The sequence below is a fragment of the Sorex fumeus genome, unplaced genomic scaffold (assembly GCF_029834395.1).
Source record: "Sorex fumeus unplaced genomic scaffold, SorFum_2.1 ptg000126l, whole genome shotgun sequence".
Classification (NCBI taxonomy): domain Eukaryota; kingdom Metazoa; phylum Chordata; class Mammalia; order Eulipotyphla; family Soricidae; genus Sorex; species Sorex fumeus.
The window spans coordinates 6471791-6495232 of NW_026606183.1; the positions used below are offsets into that span (position 1 = coordinate 6471791).

Sequence of the window (23442 nt, forward strand, 5' to 3'; positions counted from 1 at the left end):
TTAAATAAAATTTAAGAAACGGGTGCGGGGGGGGGGGACGGGGGGGAGAATGTCAGCGGTGGCGCTAGGCCAGGAGGTGCAGTGGTGAGCGCCAGGTCCCCGAGGCGGCAAGCAGGGCTGGGAGCCCGCCGCCAGCAGGCCGGGCCGGCGGCCACAAGCCCCGTGTCCTTCTCCGCATCCCTAAACCTCGGGGAGGGTCAGTCCTATTTCTAGCGTCCGAAGAGCCTGGGCACCCGCAGCGCCCCCCGCCCCCAGACTCCCCGGCGCAGAGCGCACACGCCGTGGTGCCCCCCGCCTGCGCTCCCCAGGTCGCCCCTTGATTCATCCCGTCGCCCTCGCCTCCCGGCATCTCGGAGCCGCCCGCATCTCCGCGTCTCGCCGCATCCCTCGGCTCCCCGGGCTCTGCCCTTCCCCACCCCGCCCGTCCCCTCCCCCCGGACCCCTCCCCGGACTACAAGCCCCAGGCGCCCCCAGCCCCGGGGCTGCGCATGCCCCCTGCTCCCCGCCCCCTCCCGGCCCCCCCCTCCTTACCTCCCTCCGCCCCCCTCCCCCGCGCTCCGGCGCCCGCATCCCTCCATCCCAGCCTGTGCCGCAGCCGCATCGCCACCGCAGCCCCGGCACAGCCGAGAGCGGCCCAGGCCTCTGCCCCTGCCCGGCCCCCGGCCAGCCGCCCCCGCCTGCGAGCCCCCCCTTGGCAGCTCCGGCACCCCCCGGCGCCCCCAGACCCGGCCTCCAGCACCTAGGCAGGAGGCAGGAGCAGCAGAAGCCCGAGGAGGACGAGGAGGAGGAGGAGGAGCCGTCGCAGGATGAAGGATCGGACTCAGGAGCTGCGGAGTGTGAGCCTGGGGTGGGGGGGAGGGGGGGCGGGACCCCGACATTTGGGGAGTGGGGGAGGCTCGGCGAGAGGGGGCAGCCGATGAGAGCGGCGCCTGGCCGCAGGGCGCCCCGGGATCCGGAGGCACCTCACATCTCCAGTGAACCTTTTGGGGACAGTGGCTGGAAGAGGTTGGAGGCCATTAAAGACACAAGGGGGCAGGAGAGGTCTCCGGCCCCGGACACCCCGCATTCCCGAAGGGGCCCCGGGGTCGAACCTGGGCGTGAGCCGGGATGGGTGTCAGGTGGGGATTGGAGGGGCCGAGGTGCCGAAATAGAAGGATGGGGGCGGTTACTGGGCCCGGCCTGGAGCAGGACCCAGATTTGGGGCTCTGTGGGGAGGGCCCGGCCGGGCGGGCGCACAGCAGTGAATGGAGAGTGTGTGTACTCATGGGTGCCCCCCCATCGGGAGGAGGCACTCGCCCGGCCCAGGTGGGAGCTGGGGTGCAGAGAGGCGGGGGTTCCGTGCACGGCGGTGGAATTGGGTTGTGTGATCCGGCTATGCTCTGTTGGGGGAACTGGGGCACCCCGAGGAGCCAGCCAGCTCCCAGGGCCCAGCCGCGGGACTCCGGCCCCCCTGGGTTGTGTGGGGTGACAGGGAAGGGGATGGCACTGGTCCCTTCGGTGAGGGGCTGGGGCAGGGGGGCTTGGCAAGGATGGTCTCTGGGAAGAGCAGAGTGCCAGGGAGGCCAGAGGAATGACCCAGGGCCCGAGGAGCCGGCGGGAGCTCCTGGCTGGGGTGTTCTGTGAAGGAGGTGCCAGCCAGCCCAGGCACTGAGGACCCTGATCTTTACCAGGAACCTGGGGGTGGTTCCTCGGGGGCCATGAGCCCAGTTGACAAATGAGGAAACTGAGTTTCAGAGGTAGGCAGGAACTTGTCCAAGGTCACCAAGCAAATGGAGCACCAGGCCGGGAGCACCAGGCTGGGAGCTAGGATTTGTGTCGGCCAGGTGACAGGTGTCTGATTTGGGGGCCTGTGAAAAAGAAGTCTCGACATGGGGGGCAAAGAGCTCTACTTGGGAAGAGCCCCCAGGGTGTGAGGACAAGAGGAAGGCACATGCCTGTGGGGAGATGGGCGGGAGGAGGAAGGAAGGAGAAAGTGGTGGTTGCGGGAAGGTCTTTGAGATTTTGAAATTTTTTAAGATTTACTTCTCGATTCAACTTTTGCAGAATATATGCTGAGGCATTGGGGAAATGACCATATAAAAAGAAGCAACAGTCATGTACTAGACACTGTTCTGAGTGTTTTCTACCAAGGTGGGAGCTCATGGCAGCCCTAGGAGACTGGTATCACCCCATTTTATAGATGAGGAAACTGAGACCCAGAGAGGTGAGGACTCTTGAGGAAAACAGTGAAGGAGAGGCAGGTCGGCTCCAGCACCCCCTTCTCTCACATGTTGTTTCAGTTGCCAAAGCAGACTGGTTTCTGCAGCGCCCACCAATCTCATTTGGAGTAAACTGAGGCCCAGAGCAGTTAAACAACTGGCTCAAGGTCACAGAGTTAGCAAATGAGGAATCAGATATGACCCCAGAGCCCCTCTTGCCAGCGTTCTTCCCTGCCCCCCAAAGCTGAAGACTAGGAACTGGGTGAGGTAGTGGGGAAGTGGGGTGCAACTGAGGAATGAGTTTTCATCTGAAGGGGGGGACCCCTGCCGGGACGTGAGGACTCCCGTGTGATGGAGCTGCTGGGGACAGCCAGGTGGGGGTGGGGGGCGTTGAGTGGATGCTGCTCTGTTAGTCACAGCTCGGGGGAACTGGAGATTTGGGAGGGGGCGGGTGGGGCGGGCAGGAGCTGCCAAAAGCTGCAGTGATGCTCCAGGGCCCCCCGAGAGCCGAGAGGGAGGCTGGGCCTTGGGAAAGGCGTGTCAGAGAGTCCTGACTTTTTTTTTCTTTTTTTCATTTTTGAGTCACAGCCGGCAGTGATCAGGGGTTGGTTACTCCTGGCAGGCGCAGGGGATCACATGGGGTGCCAGGGATTGAACCCAGGTCGGCCACGTGCAAGGCAGACGCCTTCCCCGCCGAGCTATGGATCAGGCCCAGGGGCCTGACTCTTTCTGAGAGGCCTCCAGGGTCCTCGTGAACTGGTCACAGAGCAGTGGAGGGCGGGTTTGGGAGTCAGACAGGCGGGTTCGAATCCCAGCTTTTCTTTCGATGGCAGCTGGGTCAGTTGCTGACCATCTGCTCCTGTTTCTCTCCCTTTTCTTAAATGTTTGGTTTTGGGATCGTACCGGGCTCTGTTGAGGGGAACCCCCAGAGGTGCTGGGGGGTCGCGCAGGGCTCAGACGGAACCCAGAGCGCCCAGTGCTGAGTTCTCACTCCAGAGCTTTGAGCCCGGGACTGCCCAACCCCCACGCCCCCGCCCCCCACCCGCTGTGTGCTTCTTTCTGTGTGAATTGGAAATAGTAGTATTTGCTTCTTGGGCTGTTTACGGATTAAAATTAATCCACATGAAGTGCCTGGAAGGGGGCCTGGAGCCCAGCGATGCTCTGTCGAGGGTTACTGCACCGAGGACTGAGGGCTCATTTGTATCGTCTCTCGAGCGGGGTCAGTCCGCTGGAGTGGCAGGATGTGACTGATTTACTTTGGGGTCGGGGTGGGTCAGAGAGGTTAGCTCACTCACCCAGGGTCGCAGAGCAGCCAATGGCAGGTGGGTTGAGCTATTCAGGTCAGCAGGCATGTTTAGTTGGGAAGTGGGGGTTGTGTGTGTGTGTGTGTGTGTGTGTATGTGGGGGGGGGGTGTCAGCCGTGTATTGTGTCCAGGATCCCAGGAGTGGCACTAAGATAGGGCAAGGAAAGGAGGCGCAGAGAGTCGGGTTGGTGGTTGTAGGCACATGTGGGCTGATGTGAGGCTGGTGGAGGAGACGGGCGGGAGAGAGGCCAGGCGGACCAGGGGGGAGGGGGTGTTGAGGGGGTCTCATGTAGTGAGGAGCTAGAATTCAGGCACAAGGCAGGCCCCAGGCAGCCACCTGGATGCTCAGCAGTGAGGGCTGGCACCCCACCTTTCTACCCAGGTTCACTGAGTGCTCCCTGCTCCCCACCCCTGCCCGGAAGGCAGGCTCTGTCTACACCGCTGTCCCCCACCGTGAACAGCCCTCCCAGACTGTGGCACTGGTGACTCCTTCAGGACATGGCTCAAGTGTCACTCCCCGATCAGCCTCCCCTCTCTGTGCTCCTCCCCCCCAACCCCCCCACCACCGTGCTGGCTGCCACCCCTCCTTGGAGCTCCTTGGAGGCAGGGCCTTGGCCTTCCGGCACCTGGGTTCACTGCCATCTTCTCGGCACCCAGAGACCTTGGCACAGACCCCACGGATTTGTTGGATGAGAGAATGACTCCGTAGGCCCAGGGAGGGCGGGGGTGAGGTAGGTGGGGAAGGCAGGTGGGCAGGGCTGTGGGGAGAGGCGGGCGGGGGCAGGGTCAGAGACAGATGGTCAGGAGCAGGGGGTGAGGGGGGGGGCGCGAAGGAGGCCGCACCCCAGCACATGTTGGCTGCGCGCGCGCGCACACACACACACACACACACACACACACACACACACACACGCTCCGAGCACGCTTACTCCGCGGTTTTTCGTCACCTCCCAGTCTCTTCCCACCTCTGCTCTAGCTGCTGACTGTGCTCCCTGTTTGCTGCTGCACATTTTCCCCCCGAGGTCTCCCCCACTCTAAGGACCCCTCGTGTTTCTGATGTGGAAGGCCTGGGCCTTGGGGTGTCCTGCGGAGGCCACACTGATGCTAGAGACTGGGAGGAGCCCACAGCGGGGCCCCTCCTGGAATCCTCTCTGCCCTCGAGGACTTGGTGAGCAACGCAGGCTCAAACCCAGGGGCCCACTACTCACATCCGGTTAGCTGTTGAATGAATTTTTTGTTTGTTTGTTTTGATTTGGGGGGCCACATCCTGCTATGCTCAGGGCTTACTCCTGGCTCTGTGCCCAGAAACTTGCGGGACCATATGGGGTGCCGGGGATTGAACCTGGGTCGGTCGCGTGCCAGGACAGCGCCCTACCTGCTGTACTGACACTCCGGCCTTGGCTATTTAATCTTAGGCGAGTTAATTCATCTCTCGGTGCCTGGTTTCCTCCTCTGTCAAATGGAAATAAGAGTAATGCAGTGGCCTTTCATCCTTGGGACACATTCTTCGCCCCCAGGGGATGCCTGAGCTCTGGAGGACCAACCCCCACACGTATATACTATGTTTTTTTCCTATATGAAATTTAATTAGGGGGCCAGAGAGAGTGTCCAGCAGGTGAGGTGCTTGTTTTCCATGCATCCAACCCAGTTTGATCGGACCCAGGCATGGAATATGGTCCCCTGAGCCCCACTGGGAGTGATCCCAGAGCACAGAGAAAATGTTTAAATAGGTATCATCTTAACAACAATGCTGCTAATAAAATAGAATAAAACACTTAGAACAAGCCACGAGTAGAAGTTATAGAAACGGAGTCTGGCCCACATCTTTTTGCCTGCATGGTATCAGGGATCAAACAGCGCAAGGCGTGCACTCCAACCGGGCGGCATCCCAGCCCCTCACCATATCTTATCATGCCTAAAACCTCTTAACCATGTGGATAAGGGTTCAACTGATACCTGGGGTTCAGTTGGAGGCAGTTTCCACTGAACCCACTGAAAGCACCAAGCTGGTTGGAATGGCTGTCTGCTTCCTGGGGCAGCCGTGACGGTGTCTCTCCGCATATGGATTCTTTCGTTCTTCATTTGCACTGCAGGAAGCTGAGGCTTGAACTGCACTGATGTCGTTGTCAAGTGGGTTGAGTGTTTGACCCTCAGCTTCTCTAGTCGATTGGCCTGTTTTCTTTCAGGCCGGCCAACTTCTCTCAGTAAGTCTTAGGATTAAGGGGGCCGAAGCGATAGTACAGCAGGTGGGGCACTTGCCTTGCACACGGCTGACCTGGGTTTCATCCTCGGTATCCCATATGGTTCCTCCAAACACCACCAGGAGTCATCCCTGAGCACAGAGCCAGGAATAAGCCCTGAGCACTGCTGGGTGTGGCCCAAACATTTTAAAAAAGAAAGTCTTCTGACTAAAGGCTACAGAGCAGGGGCCCATGGACCAGCTCATTTCACAGATGATTGGGGGCGCAGAGAGGCATGACCTGCAGAGGGTCACCCCGTTAGTTAAGGAGGAGGTGTGGCTGCCTAGCTTCCTGCCTAGGTTCTTCTGCAGCCCGGCCCCTCTTACTGGTCTTCCTGCCCCTGACACAGGAGTTCAGGGAGCCGCGGGCCCAGTGGGGCGCTCAGGGCTGGAGGGAGGCGGGTCCTACGAGCTGTCCAGGCCTTCTCCAATCTCACTTGCTGTGAAGACTTCAGCAAGTCAGGCAACTTCTCTGAGCCTGTTTCCTCCTCTGCTTCCCCGGTGGAGCAGCGAGCCATCTGCCGCCACCTCCCCCGGCAGTGCTCAGGGCTGCTCCCTACACCCGACTCGGTGCTCAGGGGACTCTAGTAGCCATCAAACCCAGGGCTCCAGAATGCAAAGTGGGTGCTCAAGCTCTTTGAGCCCCCTCTCCCAGCCTCCTCAGCGCTTCCTCTGGAGATTGAGTCCCTTCTGCTGCCCGGACTTACGCTCTGCTCCAGGCCCCGTGTAGGATGGGCAGGCTCGGTGCTTGCCTTTCAGCGAACACAAAGATTGAAGCTCAGGGAAGAAGCCGTGTAGCCTTCTAGTTGCTAATGTGTGACCACAAAGGGTTTTTTTTTTCTCTCTGCCTCAATTTCCCCACCTGGAAAAGGGAGCTTTAATAATATGTGCTTTGGGGCAGATATTAGAACTAACCAGCCACGTCCAAAGAACAGACACTGGCCCAGCGCAGGGCCCAAGTGGCCTGACCAGTAGAGCTGGTCATGAGTACCAGTATGTTAGCAGAGGCCCCAGGGGATTCCAATGAAGATGAAATCAGGCTGGAGTACCTGACCTGCCCTAGGGGCTGTTAAGGGATAATGTTTTGCTAGGTTTTGGGGCCACATAGCCTCTCCCTGGTGACTGGAGCAGAACTGACTTGAGAGAAAAAATCGCTGGGGACCGTGTGTGGGTGGAGAAGGTGACTGGTTGGGGTCGAACCTTAGGAGGGGCTGTGGGGGCCAGGGCAATGGTTCAGGGTAGGACACTGACTTGCCTGTGTGAGGTTGTGACATGAGAGAGAGAGAGAAGGAGAAAGAGGGAGGGAGGAAGAGAGGGAGAGGGAGAGAGGGGAGAGGGCCGGAGGGGTGGGGGAGGGGCAGGCCGCATGTCCCTACCTCTGGCCTGTACAGGGGGCCAGTATTTGTTTCCCTGGGCCAATGAGGATCAGATTGGGTTACAGGTGTAAAAACGTTTGCGACCCACGGAGATGGTGAGCTTGCTGGAATTATTATTCCAAATCAGTCATATTTGGGCCTTTTGACCTTTTTTCCACTCTCAAGGACAGGTGAGGGGCCGAGAGCTGGTACAGTGGGGAGGGCGCCTGCCTTGCACATGGCCCACCCGGGGTTCAATCCCTGGCATCCCCTAGGGCCCCGTGAGCTCTGCCAGGAGTGATCCTTGAGCCCTGCCAAGTTTGGTCCCAAACCAAAAAACAGATGGCAGGGGAGCCCCCCTGCCCCGCAGAGCTGCTGGGGTTCCTGGGGAACAATGGGAAAGCGTGTGGCAGGAGCCGGGAAGTCCCAGCTTCTGTCCAGGAAGGCCTCCTGGCCTGTTGGCCTGGACTGCGGGGGGCGGGGGGGCTGTTACGGCCAGCAGAGGAAGGATGGGGTGGGGGTGTCTTTTGGCTCCTTGTGGGGGAAAAGGATGGGTCCTCAGAAATAACTTGGCCTCTCACCATCTCTCCGGCCAGAGCCCGCAGTTTGGCCTCGGTCCGGTGGAGGCTGGAGAAGCCCTGTGTGGGCCCCCAGGTCCCCCCTCCCCCCCCTCGAGTACCACCTGCCTTGGGGGGCGGTGAGGAGCAGAGGTGGTGGAAGCTTCGCTTCTGGGGCTCTCCCGTGCCTAGCGTGTGTTCTCGCGGGGAGGAGTGAGAGTCCGTGGCAGCTGGGGGGACTGAGGGGACCCACCGGAGACCCCCCGTGCTCTCGGCCCATCTGGCCCTGTCTCGGCTCCGGCTCAGACTTGTCTGCAGCGAGTCTGGTCTGTGTGTGCTCGTCTGGTTCCTGCCAGACACCTGCCAGCCTGGGACCCTGTTCTGGGGGCGCATCTCCCTTTAGATCCTGACCAGCTGCACCCCAGGGAGGTGCTGGGTGGGGGTGGGGGACCCTGTCTGAACGGGGGCTGATTCTGTCAGGCACCAGGGTGAACTCTTGAAATTTCCACTGGGGCCCGTCTAGAGCGCCAGATGTAATTAAGCTTGATGCGCGCGGTCCTCGCCCTGACTGTCCGACGAGGCAGAGAACATTCTTGAGACAGGAGTTTGGGACTGGGGAGCCCCCCCCCACTCCATCCCCCCCCCCCGCACCAGCATTGAACCAGGCACAGGCCTGGGGCGGGGGAGTCAGAGTGGCCCTGCCGAGCCCCCCGTGTGTGGTGGCGCCGCGTCTCGTCTCGGCGTGGGTGGCCCGCGCCTATTTCTGTGAGCCGCGTGTCAGCCCCCTCTGCCGTGTCACTGGCCTGTCTGGCGGTGGCGGTGGCGGTGTGGGTGGGTAAATCCCTTTGTGTCTCTGAGCCCTGGGCTGGAGGGATGAGCAGCTGCAGGTTGCAACTGGGAAATCCAAGCAAGGGAGAGTAGGTGGGTGGGAAGCGGGAAGAGGCGCCCCGAAAGCAAATGAGCCTCCAGCGGCGGGGAGGGGGGGCTGCAGGGGGGGCAGCGTCGGGGAGTGGGAGGAAGGAGAGGGAGGGCTGGTGCTCATCGCTGGACCTCGCTGACCGCTCTGGCAAGGAAGTGAGCTGGTACAGGGAATGTGGCTGTCGGGGAAAGCTGGAGGGGAGGGCGGGGGAGGAGATTGAGGCAGGCCAGGGGTGGGGTGGCAGGGACAGCACCCCAGCACGCTCTCTCAGAACCCCCTTCTGACACCCTCTCCCCATCCCCATGCCTTTTTTTTTTTTTTTGCTTTTTGGGTCACACCCAGCGATGCTCAGGGGTTACTCCTGGTTCTGCACTCAGGAGTTACTCCTGGCGGTGCTCAGGGGACCATATGGGATACTGGAACTCGAACCCGGGTGACCATGTGCAAGGCAAATGCCCTACCCGCTGTGCTATTGCTTCCGTCCTTCCCCAATGCCTTTTGCTTGGTTCCTCAGAGGTGTCCTTTTTGGCTGTCAGCTCTACCGATCCCCAGGGTTTGTTCTGACTTCCCCAGGGCCTTCGCCCACCTGAGCTGCCCCTAGACCTCTCATGGGCGCCTCCTTTCTTGGCTTCCCAGGCAAAAGACAGCGACGATGAGGAGGAAGTGGTGCACGTGGATAGGGACCACTTCATGGATGAGTTCTTCGAGCAGGTAACTCGGGCTCCGGCGCCAGCCCAGACCCGCCCCCGCTCGGCTGCACTCCCTGCCCTCACCCTCCCTTCTCTCTACTCTTGCCCCCTTGGCCTCGGATCAATCCCTCTGGGTCTGGTCCGTTCCCCTGAACTCTGGCTGAGCCCCCTGGATCTCCCTGCCTGGCCCAACGACTTGGGAGGCTCTAGCAGGTTTGCTGCCCCAGGTGGAAGAGATCCGGGGCTGCATTGAGAAGCTGTCGGAGGATGTGGAGCAGGTGAAAAAACAGCACAGTGCCATCCTGGCCGCCCCTAACCCCGACGAGAGTGAGTGCCCGCTGGGCAGCGGCAGGGGCGGGGTCCCGGCTCCCCCAGCCGGCTCACTCGCCCCTGGGCCTCCCCTCAGAGACCAAGCAGGAGTTGGAGGACCTCACTGCAGATATCAAGAAGACGGCCAACAAGGTCCGGTCCAAGTTGAAAGGTGAGGAATGCACCCCGCCCAAGGCGCTTTTGCTCCGGAATGTCTGCACACTTCTAGGAACCAGATTCCTGAGCCATGAGGGCTCCCAAGCTCACATTCCTCTCTGGGAAAAAGCTCGGAGACAGGGACAGGAGGAAGAGGGTTTCTGCTCAGATGGCATCTGAGCGCTGGCGAGTCAGCTCTGTGGACTGTACAGGTGGTACATGCAGGAAGTACCACCTGTCCCCTGACCCCCTCTGGGAGCACCGAGCCAGGGGTGGCTCCTGAGCACCTCCCCCAAACCACACCAAACAACTCCCCCCCCATCGCATCTTAGCAGAACTGTAGACATCAGTGTCCGAGGGGCTTCAGTTTTGTGATGTCCCCGTTTCCCCCGAACGGGCACCAGGCAGAGCCCAAGGACCCAGTAGGTGGGCTCGCCGAATGCGACTGAATTGGTATCCTCGGCTCAGGACAGATTGGACTGTGTGGCTGACATCAGGGGCTGGCAAGCTTTCAGGAGGCCCTGCCAACTGCTCATGTATTCGCTCTAATTTAGGGACTTGGGTGCTGGTAATAACCACCTTCCCTCAAAGCATTGTGGGTTGGGAACCTCCTAGTCGGCTGCTGCTGGGGGAGCCGCGGCGCCGGGCGCTCAGCTGTGGGAAGCATTCGCTGAGCACCTACTCTGTCTCTTCGCTGGCCCTGAGCACACTGACCTTGATCCAGGAGATGACGGGACACCATGTGCCCCTGACCAGGAGGCCTTGGGAGTTTGTGAAAACAAGTTCTTTGCCCTCAGGACAGTGAGCTGGGATACACGTGACCCAGTGACCCTGACTGGGAGCGTGTCACGTGCAGAGGCAGGAGGGAGCCCTACCTCCGTCATGTCATTTGGACAGTCACATCCCATAGCCTCTTCTCTGGCACAGCGAGCCAGGGGGTAGGTGCTTACTGTGCCCACAGATGCCCCTGGCTCATCCTTAGCCTCTGCCTGGTCCCCTGAGCTGGTTCAGCCCTGAGCACTGCGGGGTGTGGCCCCAATTTCCCTGCTCCCATAAAAGGAGTAGTGATTGCATAGCTCTTCACCTCTTTTTGGTAGGAAAAAACTTTTTTTTTTAAATAAATGATATCTTGGCACCAGAGCAGTCGTACAGTAGGTAGGGCCCTGGCCTTGCAACGCAGCTGACCCAGGTTCTGTCCCTAGTGTCCCACCAGGAGTAAGCCCTGAACACCACCAGTGTGCCCCAAAAACAAAAACTAGCAATCAGGGACTAGAGTGATAGTACAGCGGGTAGGGCGTTTGCCTTATACGTGGCCGATCCGGGTTCGATCCCCGGAATCCCATATGGTCCCCCAGCACCGCCAGGAGTAATTCCTAAGTGCAGAACCAGGAGTAACCCCTGAGCATCGCTGGGTGTGAGCCAAAAAAGCAAAACCAAACCAAACAAAAACAACTAGAAATCATTGAAATATCACAGGGGCCTGGGAGATGGCTCAGACTTCACATGCAGCAGCCCCGGGTTTCAACCCTGGCACCGACCAGCGCTGCTCGGAGAGGCCTTCGGCACAGTGCTGAGTTAGGGGAGGCCCAGGGTCTGTGAGGTTCGCACACACCCGGCACCCAGTTTCTTGGGTTGAGCCTTGACTCCACCCTGTCCCTGAGCCGGGCTCTGTGGTCCCAGGGCCTGCTTGAGGAAAGATGCCAGGAGAGCGACAGCCTCCCTGTAGGCTGCCGCCTCTTCTTCGTCTTCCTCCAGCGTGTGTTGGCGCGGGCACAGACTGGGTGAATGACCTTGAGTCAGTGGCTTGACTCACGAGCACCTTAGTTTGAGCCTGCTCTAAACAAGACTGAGGTCACCGAATCCCACCTCTGTTCTAGGGAGTCAGTGGGCCCTGCAGGGATCCTCCCACCAGGCCCGCTTCGGAGCCCCCCATCTGACCAGAGATTCTGCCCCGCTCGTTCCCACTGCGGCAGGGCCGGGGCCCTCACTTGCAGAGACCGCGGGGTGCCTGCTGCTCCCAGGGAGGAAAAGGGTGTTTTCAGGAATGGTCTGCGCCTCCGGCGGGGAGGGCCTGGTGATTCATCGCTCTGCATCTTCCCAGCACTGGCGCACGCGGCTGTTTTGGAAAGTCTGAGTGATAGGTGGCAGGAGGGCGTGATGCTGAAGCCGGAATCCCGGGCTCATCTGCCGCTTTTCCAGAACGTCCGCTAGCAGCGGGAATTCCCTGGACCTGGCTCACCTTTGCAGGGTGGGAGATGAGGCTGCTGGAACACCTCCCTGCTCAGCCTAAGACTTTCCAAGGCCGGGGGAGGGGGAGTGCCGGGAGAACTGGTCCATCTGGGTGTGTCTGGCCCTCACTGAGACATCCCTTTGCCAAGGTGGGAGGAAGAGTCCCCACCACAGGGCGGGGGACGTGAGGGTGTGTGCCCCTAGGGGGTCCGGCAAAAGATAACGCCTCCGGGACTTTCAAAAACTCAGTCGTGGGGGCTGGAGCAATAGCACAGCTGGTAGGGCGTTTGTCTTGCACACAGTGAACCCGGGTTCGATTCCCAGCATCCCATATGGTCTCCCGAGCACCAACAGGAACAATTCCTGAGCACAAAGCCAGGAGTAATCCCTGTGCATCGCTGGGTGTGACCCAAAAAAGAAAAAAAAAAAAACCTCAGTTGTGGCATCAGAATAAAGCCCCTTCCATGTAGGGACTGGTCAGCTGTCCATCTCCCCACCTTTGGAGGAGTCCTGACCCCCTCCCTCAATCCTGTTCTGTCTGTCTTGGCCATGGGTGTGTGTGACATGTCTTCACCTGCCTGGGACCCGCCGCCCATTGTCAACCAACCCTTCATCCATCCCAGTCCCCCTGCCCCCACGGCCAGGGTCTCCTGCCCATCCCTCTGCCCTTCTCCCACAGCGATCGAGCAAAGCATTGAGCAAGAGGAAGGGCTGAACCGCTCTTCTGCAGACCTGCGTATCCGCAAAACCCAGGTAGGGCCTGCCTGGAACCCCCAGAGGAGGGCTGGAGCTGTGGGGTCGTGGAGGGGTGTGGGGAGAGGGGCTTCATCCTCTCTGGTGGCGTGGGCCTGCTTGTTTGGGGAGGCTTGAGGTTGGGGTCTTCAGGAGTGGGGTGCGTCTCTAGAGGACGTTTCTAGAAAAGCGGCAGATGAGCCGGGATCCCGGCTTCAACATCACACCTTCCTGCCACCTATGGCGGGGACCATATGGGATGCTGGGAATCGAACCTCTTCTCCTCACCCCAGCACTCCACCCTCTCCCGGAAGTTCGTGGAAGTAATGACCGAGTATAACGCCACGCAGTCCAAGTACCGGGACCGCTGCAAGGACCGGATCCAGCGGCAGCTGGAGATCAGTGCGTGACCCCACCCTGCCGCCCGGTCTGCCCGAGCGCCCCCTGGCCAGACCCTCCATGTCGGGAGCCTGCTTGGCTGGGGGCGGGGGGAGGGGGGGCTTCCAGCCCGGCCCCCGGCCAGCCCCACCCAGCACGGAGTCCTTTCTCCCCACAGCCGGAAGGACCACGACCAACGAGGAGCTGGAAGACATGCTGGAGAGTGGCAAGCTGGCCATCTTCACCGACGACGTGAGCCGGGTCGGGGGGCGGATTGGGAAAGTCTTGATTTCGGTCCAAGACTGCGGACCAAGTCCTCCATGCGTCCGGGATCAGCAGGCCTCTGGGAGCAGTGTCCAGGGTTATGTTTACTGCTAAGTAATGTCATCCTCCACGCAGTCTGTGGAGAGAGGACAGATGAGGAAATCTGCCCTCCTGCCATCCCCCGGTCCCACTCAGGGCAGGTGGCCACTGTGACTTCTCCAGCCGTCTACCCTCTGGCCACAGTGAAGATTCTGACGATTTCAAAACAAAATGAAACAGTGTTACTGGGGCAGGGGGTGAGGGAGTGGGGTGGGCAGGAGCAGAGAGACGGTACAGCAGGGAGGGCGCTTGTCTTGCATGCAGCTGACCTGGGCTCAGTTCCCAGCACCCCAGTATGTCCCCGAAGTCTTCCCAGAAGTGATCCCTGAGCAGAGCCAGAAGCCAGCCCTGAGCATTGCTGGGTGTGGCCCCCAAACAAGACACAATACCCACAGGAGCGCAGGTCTGACCTGTGTGTGGCCCCTGGGTTCCGTTTCTCATTCCCGGCTGTGACCCAGTGACCCCCTGCCCCAGCAGTGAGCGGAGGCAGGAGCTGCCCTCGGTTCCAAGCACTGTGGAGGGGCCCAACCCAGACAGACAGAAACCAGAGTGTGTCGGGAAGTTTCGCTTCGGTTTCGTCTCACTTGGCTTTACCAACATGCGGCTCTTTCAGTTCCTTACCCTTCCGCATCGTCTCTCATGTACGTGGACGGGCTTTTCCCCACCAGCAAGTCTTTCTCTTTCTGAGACTTCTCACCTGGCCCGCCTCATTCTGCTTCTCTTTTTCTTCTTCATGATGCATTATTATTAATTAGTACAGCGACCTTGCTCCCCACAGTGTGAATATTGACACTTTCCGTGTATGGTTTCTGCCCCAACCCCTGCCATATGCCAGTGTTCCCTCCTCACCTGTCCCACTGTCCTCAAGTCCCTTCTTGTGTATCCCCAAGCTCCTGGGAATCCCACCGTGTTGTCAGAGTCCACGGTTTTATTTTCTTTGAGTTTGGCGCTTTCTCTACTTTTTGTTTGTTTGCTTTGGGGCCCAACTTGATGGTGCTCAAGACTTACTCCTGGCTCAGGGTGGAAGGCTCACTCCTAGGGGTGCTTGGGGGACTGTCTGGGGGTCCAGAATGAAACCCAGGCCAATGCACTATGGCTCCGACCCTGCTCCCTCCCTTCTGCTGTCGGAATGTCTCTGGAAAGGGCTCTGGGGCCCGAGGAAAGCAAGTTCAGCAGTGGCTTCACACTGTCAGCAAGTTCTTTTTTTTTTTTTAACCTTTCTGTTATTATTTATTTATTTATTTGCTTCTTGGGTCACACCTGGCGATGCTCAGGGGTTACTCCTGGCTCTGCACTCAGGAATTACTCCTGTCGGTGCTCGGGAAACCATATGGGATGCTGGGAATTGAACCCGGGTCAGCCGCATGCAAGGCCAACAAAATGCCCTACCAGCTGTGCTATCGCTCCAGCCCCCAAGTTGTTCTTTTTTGTTAAATTAACTTTGGCAAAATTAATTGCCGGTCAGTTTGCCGGGAGTTTCCGTAGCTGCTCTGTTCGGGCTGGCCGGCCAGGGAGTGGTTCAAAGGACAGCGCGCGCCCTGCCCACGGGCCACCATCATTACAGCAGGAACCCATCCTCAGTGCTGATTGGGGATTGAGGCCACCGCTCCCAGAGCTGGACAGACCCTCAGGGTGTGATTGGAGTCAGGAAAGGCTCCCTGGAGGAAGAGGCTTGGAATTGGCCTTAGGAGACAAGAACTGTTTGGACTTGGGGAGATGCGCAAAGAGCATCTGAGACAGATGGACAGGAGGGCTCACTGAGTCTGAACCCACACCACCCTCAGAGGAGGGTGGTGGGCGGCCTCTGGAACCCTCTCTCTTCTCCAGGTGCCCTGATAGGTGAAATAGAGGAACCCCGAGGGACATGTCTCTGTCCCTGTCATTGAACACGCTCTCCGCGTGGGGGGGTCGTTGTAACCACTTTGCGCTCCCCCCACATGGGAGAGGCCACTGTTAGAATCCAGGGGTTCCGGGGGGTAAACTGAGGTCCAGGGAGATGTACAGTTAGGACCCGACAGCCAGATCCAAGCAGAAGGTGGAATTGAGCATGCGGGGGGGGGGGGGGGGAGTGACCCACCGCTGTCCCCGTCCCTGCCGCCCTAGATCAAAATGGACTCACAGATGACGAAGCAGGCACTGAATGAGATTGAGACGAGGCACAACGAGATCATCAAACTGGAAACCAGCATCCGAGAGCTGCACGACATGTTCGTGGACATGGCCATGCTTGTGGAGAGCCAGGTACCATGTGTACCGTGCGCGGCGGTGGCAGTGGCGGGCACCCCCACGGCCCTCGGGCCCCCCCCTGACCCTGCCCCGGGCCTCCCTGTGCACCTCTGCAGGGCGAGATGATCGATCGCATCGAGTACAACGTGGAACACTCGGTGGATTATGTGGAACGCGCCGTGTCGGACACCAAGAAAGCTGTGAAATATCAGAGCAAGGCCCGGAGGGTGAGCGGGGACTGGGCTGGGGCTGGGGCTGGGCGTGGCCAGGGCCCAGGTGAGTGATGAGCTCCTTCGGTGCTGACCTCTTCCTTTTTCTGTTTTCTCTCCCCGTTCCTTCTCTTTCCCTCACTCCCACCTCCCCCATGCCCCCCTCCCTTCCCCCAACTGTCTCTGTCTTTTAATCTCTTTCTTTCTATTTCTGTCACCTTCCACCCCGCCACCCCGCCCCCCATCGTCCTTTGTGCCTGCAGAAGAAAATCATGATCATCATTTGCTGTGTGGTGCTGGGGGTGGTCTTGGCGTCATCCATTGGGGGGACGCTGGGCTTGTAGGCCCCCCACCCCCTTCCCTCCCAGACCCCTCCCCCACTACATTGGGAGCAATACCCCCACCATCCTTTCCACTCCATCCCCTGCTCCAGGCTCCCCCCTCAGACAGACCCAGGCAGCCCTCTGTCACCCCTCAGCCCCTGGTGTCCCCGGCCTGCCCTTGCCATGGACCCACCCCCGCCCCGCACGTAGATAGCAGCAGGCGTGATTCCACATGCACACCAACATGCATGCCGCCGGCACATGCTTGAGACGTGTGGACACCCCAGCGTGTGTGTATGTGTGTAGACGTATGTGTGTAGAAGCTCCCAGTCACCTGCCCCGCCCCCCCGGCCCCCCGAGTCTGTGTTTTGTCTGAGCTTCCCCGCTCCCCTGGCGATGTGGTGTAGACCGTATTCACTGAACCCTGCTGTCTTCTGTGAGAAGGGTGTGTGCGTGTGCGTGTGTGCGCGTGTGTGGCCACGGGTCTCCGTGGCCAGTTTGTGGACATGGGATTTTGTGTTTGAGCGTTTGAATCAAATGCAACCGCCCTTCATGCATGGACACCTTCCCTCCTTGTCTGCTGCCAACGGGGCGGGGTGTGTGGACTGCTGCTCATATCCTCACCTGAGGACCCAGAGGGCTCCGACCCCCAGGCCGTGGCAGACCCTCTTGACTCAGGCATGTCCCGGGGACCGTGTGTGAGTGTGCTCTGAGCCCCATGAGTGCAGCCCAGGTGAGTGGAAGGATCCACATGTAAATAGCTTAGCGTGGCCTATATATACGCGTGCTTTTCCTGAGCGGTGGCGTGCGGGTGTGTGTGCGTGCGTGTGTGGGATGTGTGGGAGCGTGGGTCAAAGCGCAACCCCCCCCCCCCCCCATCGCATGCACTGGCCCTCTGTTTTGGGTGGGAAGAGAAATCTATATTTCTATGTTATCTGGAGTGTTTGTGCGTGTGTGTGCGTGCGTGTAGAGGCTTCCTACATCGTATGTCTGCCCCATGTGTTTGCACATACACTGTTAAGACTCACGCCCCCTCCAGGTGGGTTTCCCAGATTTACCGGCCCCCTGCCCCTGCCACCGGCGGTCGCTGCGTGTCTGGTCGGCCACACACACTTGCTCCATCTTCATTGTGCCCCTGTAGCTTTCTGCCCTGCGAGTCTCAAGGGTCCTGTGCCCACCGGGCCACACGCAGTCTGGCTCCACTGTGTTCTGAAACCAGTGCCTCTCAGTGTGCTCGTGTGTGCCAGGTGCCAAGTCCTGGAGCACGCGCCTGCAGCCCCGGGCACTGTGCCTCCTGGGAGGGGTGTTCCTGGGGAACATCCAGGCCGCCCGAGGCTGATGGAATGTCAGCCCGTTCCAGCCGAGCTCAAGTGCACTGGGAACTGGGAGAGGCTCCTGTTGGCCCCGCCAGGTGCTCGGGGCGCTGCTGCGGCACTTACTGATTGCACAAGTACCAGAGGGGCCTGGCGGTCATGGTCATGCGGGCAGGCCCTGGGCATGGCCCCGAGCGCACACCCACCAGGGGCAAGAGCCAGGGGAGTAATCAGGCCTGCATTTCTGACGGTGAGGAAAGGCCGCCACTCCCTGCTACAGACCTTACGCCCGGGAGGCGGGGAGTAGACACTGTTGGACACCCAGCCACACAGACCCACAGCGGAAGCCTTGAGCACCATGACAGGAGTCTGCCTGGCCCTGGGTTAGGCATGGGTGTGCACGGGTGAAGGACGGGGCTGAGGTTGGAGGGATCCAGTTTTCAGGGTCCTGCTTCATGTGTGTGCATGTTTGCTTGTGTGAATGTGTGCGTGAGACCGTGGAGAAGTGACCTGGAACAGAGTCCCCTTTCCTGTCCTGCTGCAGGCTGTCGTGGGTGGGGGCGCCTGCCCGTCTATGCCCAGATGCCCATCTGCAGGACAGGAAGTTCCCCCTCGTGTCTGACTGCCACCCTTCTGCCCCCATCTCAGGCTTCCTGGGGGACATCAGCAGGTCCCAACCCACCCCCGCGTTCCTTCCAGCCTCCCAGCCAGGACCCCCTCTCAGGCCCAGGTGTTTCCGGAGTCCCCAGTGCTGGGGTCACCAGGAGAGGGCAGAGGCCGGGACGATGCTGCCGCCCCCCCCCCAGGTGTTGTGTGTGTGACTGCCCATCTCTCTGGGCCTCAGTTAGACCAGAGGCTCCCTGAGGGTCTGCCTAGTCCAGCACCTCCACATCGGAGGATGTGTTCGCTTGTTGGTCGCCGTGTCTGTGCCTCGTGGAGTGCTGCTCGGGGCTGGTGTCTCTTGCATGTTCTGGACAAGTGTGCGCGACCACCTTCCAACCATTGACCCCCGTGTGCCCTGTGGGTGGTCCGGACCTAGCCAGGGCTCGCTGTCAGCCCCCCCACCCCCCAACACCCGCCCGCTCTCATGAAGCCACCGCGATTTCCTCCCTGTGCCTGCGGGGCGCTGCACGCTCCTGTCACCCTCCCGAGCGTGTGGACCTGACCCGTCTCGGCACCCACCTGCCCCCAGCTGCCCCGCAGAGGACTTGAAGGTGGCCCCAGTGCCCCCTCCCTCCTCGCCCCTGCCCGCTGTGCAGCCCTGTGCGTTGGCGTGTTTCCGTGTCGCTGGCGTGTCACGTGATGTAGCCGTGTTTGCTGACCTGAGCCCCAGCCCCTTCTGTTTCTCCGTTGGTTTCTAGAGCTCTCTCCCTTTCCTCCCCAGAGGGGACAGGACTCCTGGGGCCTGGCCGGGGGCCCAGAGCCAGGCCGCCTCCTCCTGTGAGCCCTCAGAGTCCCATTTCTCTCTATTGGTGACCAAGTTGCAAATGGATCAAACAGGAAAACTCTGCCCCCCGCCCCAGCCCTGCATGTCCTGTCCCCGGAGTCCCCCCACCCCAGCCCGGGCCGGGCCGGGCCCGTGGGACGGGAGAAATAGCAACCAATCCAACAGCGGGTGTGCCGTGTACTCACTTCCTTGTCCCCACGAGGGACAGGCGCCGTGGGGGGCTGTGCACGCGGGGGGAGGTGGCAGGAGCGGACAGGGACTGGGCAAGGAGGGCCAATGAGGGTCAGCAGCTTTAATGCAGGGCCGGGCAGGGACTGACAGCATCCTCACAGTCCCGACACTGTTGCAGGAAGGGGGAAGAAACTATGTGGGTCCCCTCCTGGAGGGTGTTGAAGGATCCATCTGCAGGTGAAGAGTGTCTCCAGGTCAAGAGAGTGTAAGCACTGAGCCCGGGGGTGTGGGGGGGGCTCTGCCTTCCCAGCCCTGGCCCAGGCCCGGGTGAGGATGTGGGCGGCGCCACATGGGCCCTCACCAGCCAGCCAGAGGGGCCAGGGCAGCTCTGGGAATGCAAAGGCGTCATCCCAGCTGGCCCAACCCCTGCCCTCTAGGCTTGCTTTAAGGGTTCAGGGGCCTGGGCTGGGCCTCGCTGACCGGTCCCCTGAGGCCTGCACCCAGCGGATGGTGCGAGCCCGGCTGTCCTCCCAGGAGAAGAGGGGCGTGTAGCCGAAGTGGCGCTGAGCCTTGTCGGTGCTGACGGTGAAGGTGGTGTTGGCCACGGCCAGTGTGTAGGGGTTCAGCAGCGGCGTGTAGAGCAGCAGCGGCCGCAGCAGCCACTGCAGCAGGGCATTGAGGGCAGCCAGGATGATCAGGAGCCAGTAGGGCAGCAGCGGCCGCGTGCCCACCAGCTGCAGTCCACAGGGCCCCAGAAACTCCATGTTGAAGTCCTCGTAGCTCTTATAGGGCGACTTGTCGTAGCAGAAGTACACCTGGCCCCCCATCAACGCGGGTCGCTGCGCCAGCTCCCGGGCCGCCAGCACGTGCATCCAGGCCACGTTGCCTGCCGGGGGACAGGAGTGCCCCTGAGTGCCCCCCTGCGACCACAGAGGCGTGCTCTCCTGGCCAGCCCCAGAGCCTCCCCTGCCTTTGGAAGTGCTGCTCACATCATTCCAGCCCCAGCAGAGCCCCTGAGCAACCGGGCCTGCCCCTGTGATCCTTGTTCTCTGGGGCTCTGCCTCCAAATGCCACACAGTCCTCTGGACTCTAACTGGGTACCCTGAGTTCTGTCCCCGTCCCAACCACAGGGCTCCAGCCTGTGTCACTCGGGCCTCACCCACATAGACCCGGCCGTGCTCCACAGACGCTGGGATGGCCCGGAAGAGCCGGCCCCGAAGGCGGAGGCCCTGGCTGTAGAAGTCCTTCAAGATCTGGTGGCCTTCACCGTAGATGCCAGTGGGGCGCAGGGCACATGTGACCAAAGGCAGCCCCCCACGAACCTAGGAGCAAATAGGTCCACAGTACCTAAGACCAAGAAGCCAGTGGACAAGCACTGTCTTCTCTGACTGGACATAGCGCAGGATGCGCGAGAGCTGGGCTGCGTGGGCTGTCCCTCCTCCCACCCCCGTCACTCAGCCTCACCTTCCTGCCATTGGCTTCCAGAACCAGCTTCTCAGCTAGGGTCTTGCTGCGAGGATAGGGGTGTGTGTGGGCTACCTCATACGGGGTGTCCTCATTGCCCCTAGTGGGGAAAGGGAAGTTTGGGGCACTCCTGGCCGTACTCAGGGGACTGGCTCCTGCAGAGTGAGCAGGCACACAGCCCTCTGAGGTCTCTGGCCCCGCGAGGGACGTCTGATGCTGTGGGGGAAATAGGCTTCTTCAAGCATTTGGGGGGAGCCTCAGCTCACCTGTAGAAGGGGTGGCCTTTGTTGTTGGGCCCCAAAACTTCCATGCTGCTCGTGTAGACCAGGAACTGTGTTCCGGTCTGCACACAAGCATCAATCACATTCTGCGTGCCTGTGAGAAGGCAGAGTGTTATCTCAGCCGAGGCTGGCCCATCTCCCTCTGTCCCCACCTTTCCCAAGTCAGACTTCCTTCCCAGATCTAAGAAAACCCACAGCTGGGCTGCATAACAGGTTCACCAGCTCCATAACGACAAGAGTCACGCAGGTCAGGGAGCATAGGGCTGGACAGCAAACAGCTAAGCAAAGTCTGGCGAGGAGTGGGAGTGGCACCGCCCACTGGTGGCAAACGCCTCACCCTGCACGTTGATCTCATAGATGGTCTGGGGACTGGCCTTCCCAAACACGTCCACTAGCCCGGCTGTGTGGATGACTACGTGGACTCCAGCCATAGCTGCTGCCACCTCATGGGCCTGGGTCACGTCACCCTGGATGGCTGTCACCAGAACAGGTCCTGGTAGGAAGTAGGGACAACCAGAGGCAATGTCAGAGCAGTCGGCTGGCCAGCTGCTGGGTTCAGCCAACACCCTGGAGCACCACATTCCCAGTGTGACTCATCCATCCCATGCGTGTCGCCCGGGAGCACAACAGCTCTGTGGGTTCCACAAGAGGAGTCCGTCCCATCCCGTCCCCTGCCCGCTGTGGTCACCCGTCTTCAGCTCGTCCAGCCAGGGACCCAGATGCAGGTCAAAGACCCTCAGCTCCTGCAGTCGCGGCTCCTGCTGTAGCAACAGTCGCACCACGTGCTCCCCCAGGAAGCCACAGCCACCTGTGACCAGGTACACCAGCTTCTGGGGCTCTGCAGAAACCGCCATCCTGGCTGGAGAGAGATGCAACTCACCCAGGTCGCCTGCTGCCACCCACCTGTTCCTCCTAGGCGGGTTCCCGGGAGCAGTGACCAGCGTCAGGCTGCAACCGGGAACTGAGATAAGGTGACCAGACCATTGGGGTTGCTTCTGGGGTCAGGGTTTGAGTCAGGAGGGAGGCTCTGGGTGATGAAAGGAGTGGGGGAGGACAGACACAGATAGCAGGAAGGGCTGGGTCCAGGTTCGGAGGTGTTAGGCTGTTATCACCCTGCCTACCTGCCGCTGTGGTTCACTGTGGTCCGGAGCGCCCGCACTGGCCGCAGGATTCAGTCGGTCGCTGCTCCTTCCGCTGGCTCCTCCCTCTTGGCCAGGAACCAGCCTCCACCCCCCACCCGCCCCCCGCCCCCCCAATCTTGGTCACAGCACCCCCTAGTGGCCATTCACTATAGTCTACTGGCAGTCTGATCCTGCAATGATCGTGTGCAAAGGTGTAGAAGGGGCCAAGAAGGAGGGGTGTCCAGGGCCGGGTGAGGCCTTGGGGCAGGTTGGTGCAGGGTGACCTCACTGTCACCGCATGTCAGCCCTTCCGTGTTGCTGGACCCCTGCAGCGGCCAGGAGCCCAGCACAGCTGTGGTTCTGGGAAGGGAAGCCTGACCTTGGCCTGGAGCTGGCTGGCCTTGGGGAGTTCTGGATGTCCCGGAGTGATGGAAACTGAATCTGCGGTGCTGGGCTCTGACCCAAAGCCCTTTTACCTACCCCAAACTTCAGCCATCCGTTTCCTCTTCTCTTCACTTGCCCCACCCCTCATTCCATCCCTCTCTTTTCCAAAGACACTGAGTCAGCACTTTTTTTGTACAATAAAGTTTAATCACAATTATAAAAATGTGGCGTTGGGTTTGCACTATTAACATATGTACAATCCAGCCCATCGTGAAGGTCCGCCACCCACTGGCCTGGCCGAGCTGGAGCTTCCAGACAGCAGTGGGGGGGTGACCCTCGGGGTCTGGCAGAACAGAAGAGGCAGGGTTCCAGGCACGGAGTCCCTAGGACTGGGGGCGCAGGGCCCCCCCCAGGGGGAGAACATGGCCACTGCCCCTAGAGACCCCTTAAACTGGGAAGGGGTACACGCTGGGCACAAAGGGAAGTCCCCATTAACACAAAGCAAGAGGGCTGTGCAGCCCCCCAAGAACAGGATCTGTACAGGCCGGCACCCCAGGTTTCCACAGGAAACAGCTGCTGGCAGCTATGAAACATTTACAGCTTCTTCTCCGCAAAGAAAAAAAATTAGGGGGTGGGTGGGCGGGCAGGGGCAACAGGAGGGTAGACGTTGCCTCAAGGGACGGAGTGTCCCTCACTGGGCTCGGGGCCCCCAAATTTGTATTTGGAGGTGGGGGTGTGTGGGCCCTGCTAAGCCCACTAGGTGGGGGCGCTGGGAGCTCAGGGCACCAGGGGGAATAAATAGGGGGAGGGGCACCAGTCCTGCCCTGCCTCAGTTGAGGGAGCCCCGGCAGCTCTCGGTGCCGCACAGACACGGGATCTTGTTGTCCTCCAGCGGGAACTTGTAATCGTAGGTGATTTCCTCGTCCACGCCGATGGGCTGCTTGGAGTAAATCACGATCTTCTTCTGGGACTCAATGGTGATGACCTTGGCATAGCAGTTAGGCTGCAGGAGGGGGGCCGGCATGAGCAGAGACCACCCCCCTCGGCCCTGCCCCGCCCCCGGGCTGCCCCCTGC

General features: G+C 60.5%; 3 protein-coding genes across 3 annotated transcripts in view; 1 reads left to right on the forward strand and 2 right to left on the reverse strand.

Annotated features, from left to right (window-relative positions):
• Window positions 1–543: 543 nt before the first annotated feature.
• STX1B (syntaxin 1B) lies at window positions 544–16429 on the forward strand. Its single transcript, XM_056137690.1, has 10 exons — window positions 544–836; window positions 9209–9283; window positions 9489–9588; window positions 9668–9742; window positions 12635–12708; window positions 12981–13089; window positions 13244–13317; window positions 15532–15669; window positions 15771–15881; window positions 16127–16429. The coding sequence occupies exons 1-10, from the start codon at window positions 807–809 to the stop codon at window positions 16205–16207; spliced, it is 867 nt and encodes a 288-aa protein (XP_055993665.1). The 5' UTR covers window positions 544–806; the 3' UTR covers window positions 16208–16429.
• A 2760-nt stretch (window positions 16430–19189) lies between these two features.
• HSD3B7 (hydroxy-delta-5-steroid dehydrogenase, 3 beta- and steroid delta-isomerase 7) lies at window positions 19190–22067 on the reverse strand. The gene is made up of 7 exons (XM_056137687.1): window positions 21984–22067; window positions 21551–21721; window positions 21200–21355; window positions 20848–20956; window positions 20582–20681; window positions 20277–20439; window positions 19190–20003 (listed from the first exon to the last, which is right to left on the reverse strand). The coding sequence occupies exons 2-7, from the start codon at window positions 21714–21716 to the stop codon at window positions 19570–19572; spliced, it is 1128 nt and encodes a 375-aa protein (XP_055993662.1). The 5' UTR covers window positions 21717–21721; window positions 21984–22067; the 3' UTR covers window positions 19190–19569.
• A 117-nt stretch (window positions 22068–22184) lies between these two features.
• Window positions 22185–23442, reverse strand: part of SETD1A (SET domain containing 1A, histone lysine methyltransferase) — a 28786-nt gene continuing 27528 nt past the window's right edge. Inside the window, 1 exon segment of the mRNA XM_056137685.1 lies at window positions 22185–23370. Coding sequence (XP_055993660.1) covers window positions 23197–23370 — 174 coding nt within the window. The 3' untranslated portion in view covers window positions 22185–23196.

What these genes read in the sequence shown, in the direction of transcription:
- HSD3B7 (XM_056137687.1), bottom strand. Translation starts at nt 21,716, where the DNA reads ATGGCGGTTTCTGCAGAGCCCCAGAAGCTGGTGTACCTGGTCACAGGT. An exon ending in GCTGGACGAGCTGAAGACGG is followed by an intron (nt 21,356 to 21,550) that starts GTGACCACAGCG and finishes ACTTCCTACCAG; the next exon opens with GACCTGTTCTGGTGACAGCC. An exon ending in AAAGGCCACCCCTTCTACAG is followed by an intron (nt 20,682 to 20,847) that starts GTGAGCTGAGGC and finishes TTTCCCCACTAG; the next exon opens with GGGCAATGAGGACACCCCGT.
- STX1B (XM_056137690.1), top strand. Translation starts at nt 807, where the DNA reads ATGAAGGATCGGACTCAGGAGCTGCGGAGT. An exon ending in GGTCCGGTCCAAGTTGAAAG is followed by an intron (nt 9,743 to 12,634) that starts GTGAGGAATGCA and finishes CTTCTCCCACAG; the next exon opens with CGATCGAGCAAAGCATTGAG. An exon ending in CCATGCTTGTGGAGAGCCAG is followed by an intron (nt 15,670 to 15,770) that starts GTACCATGTGTA and finishes GCACCTCTGCAG; the next exon opens with GGCGAGATGATCGATCGCAT.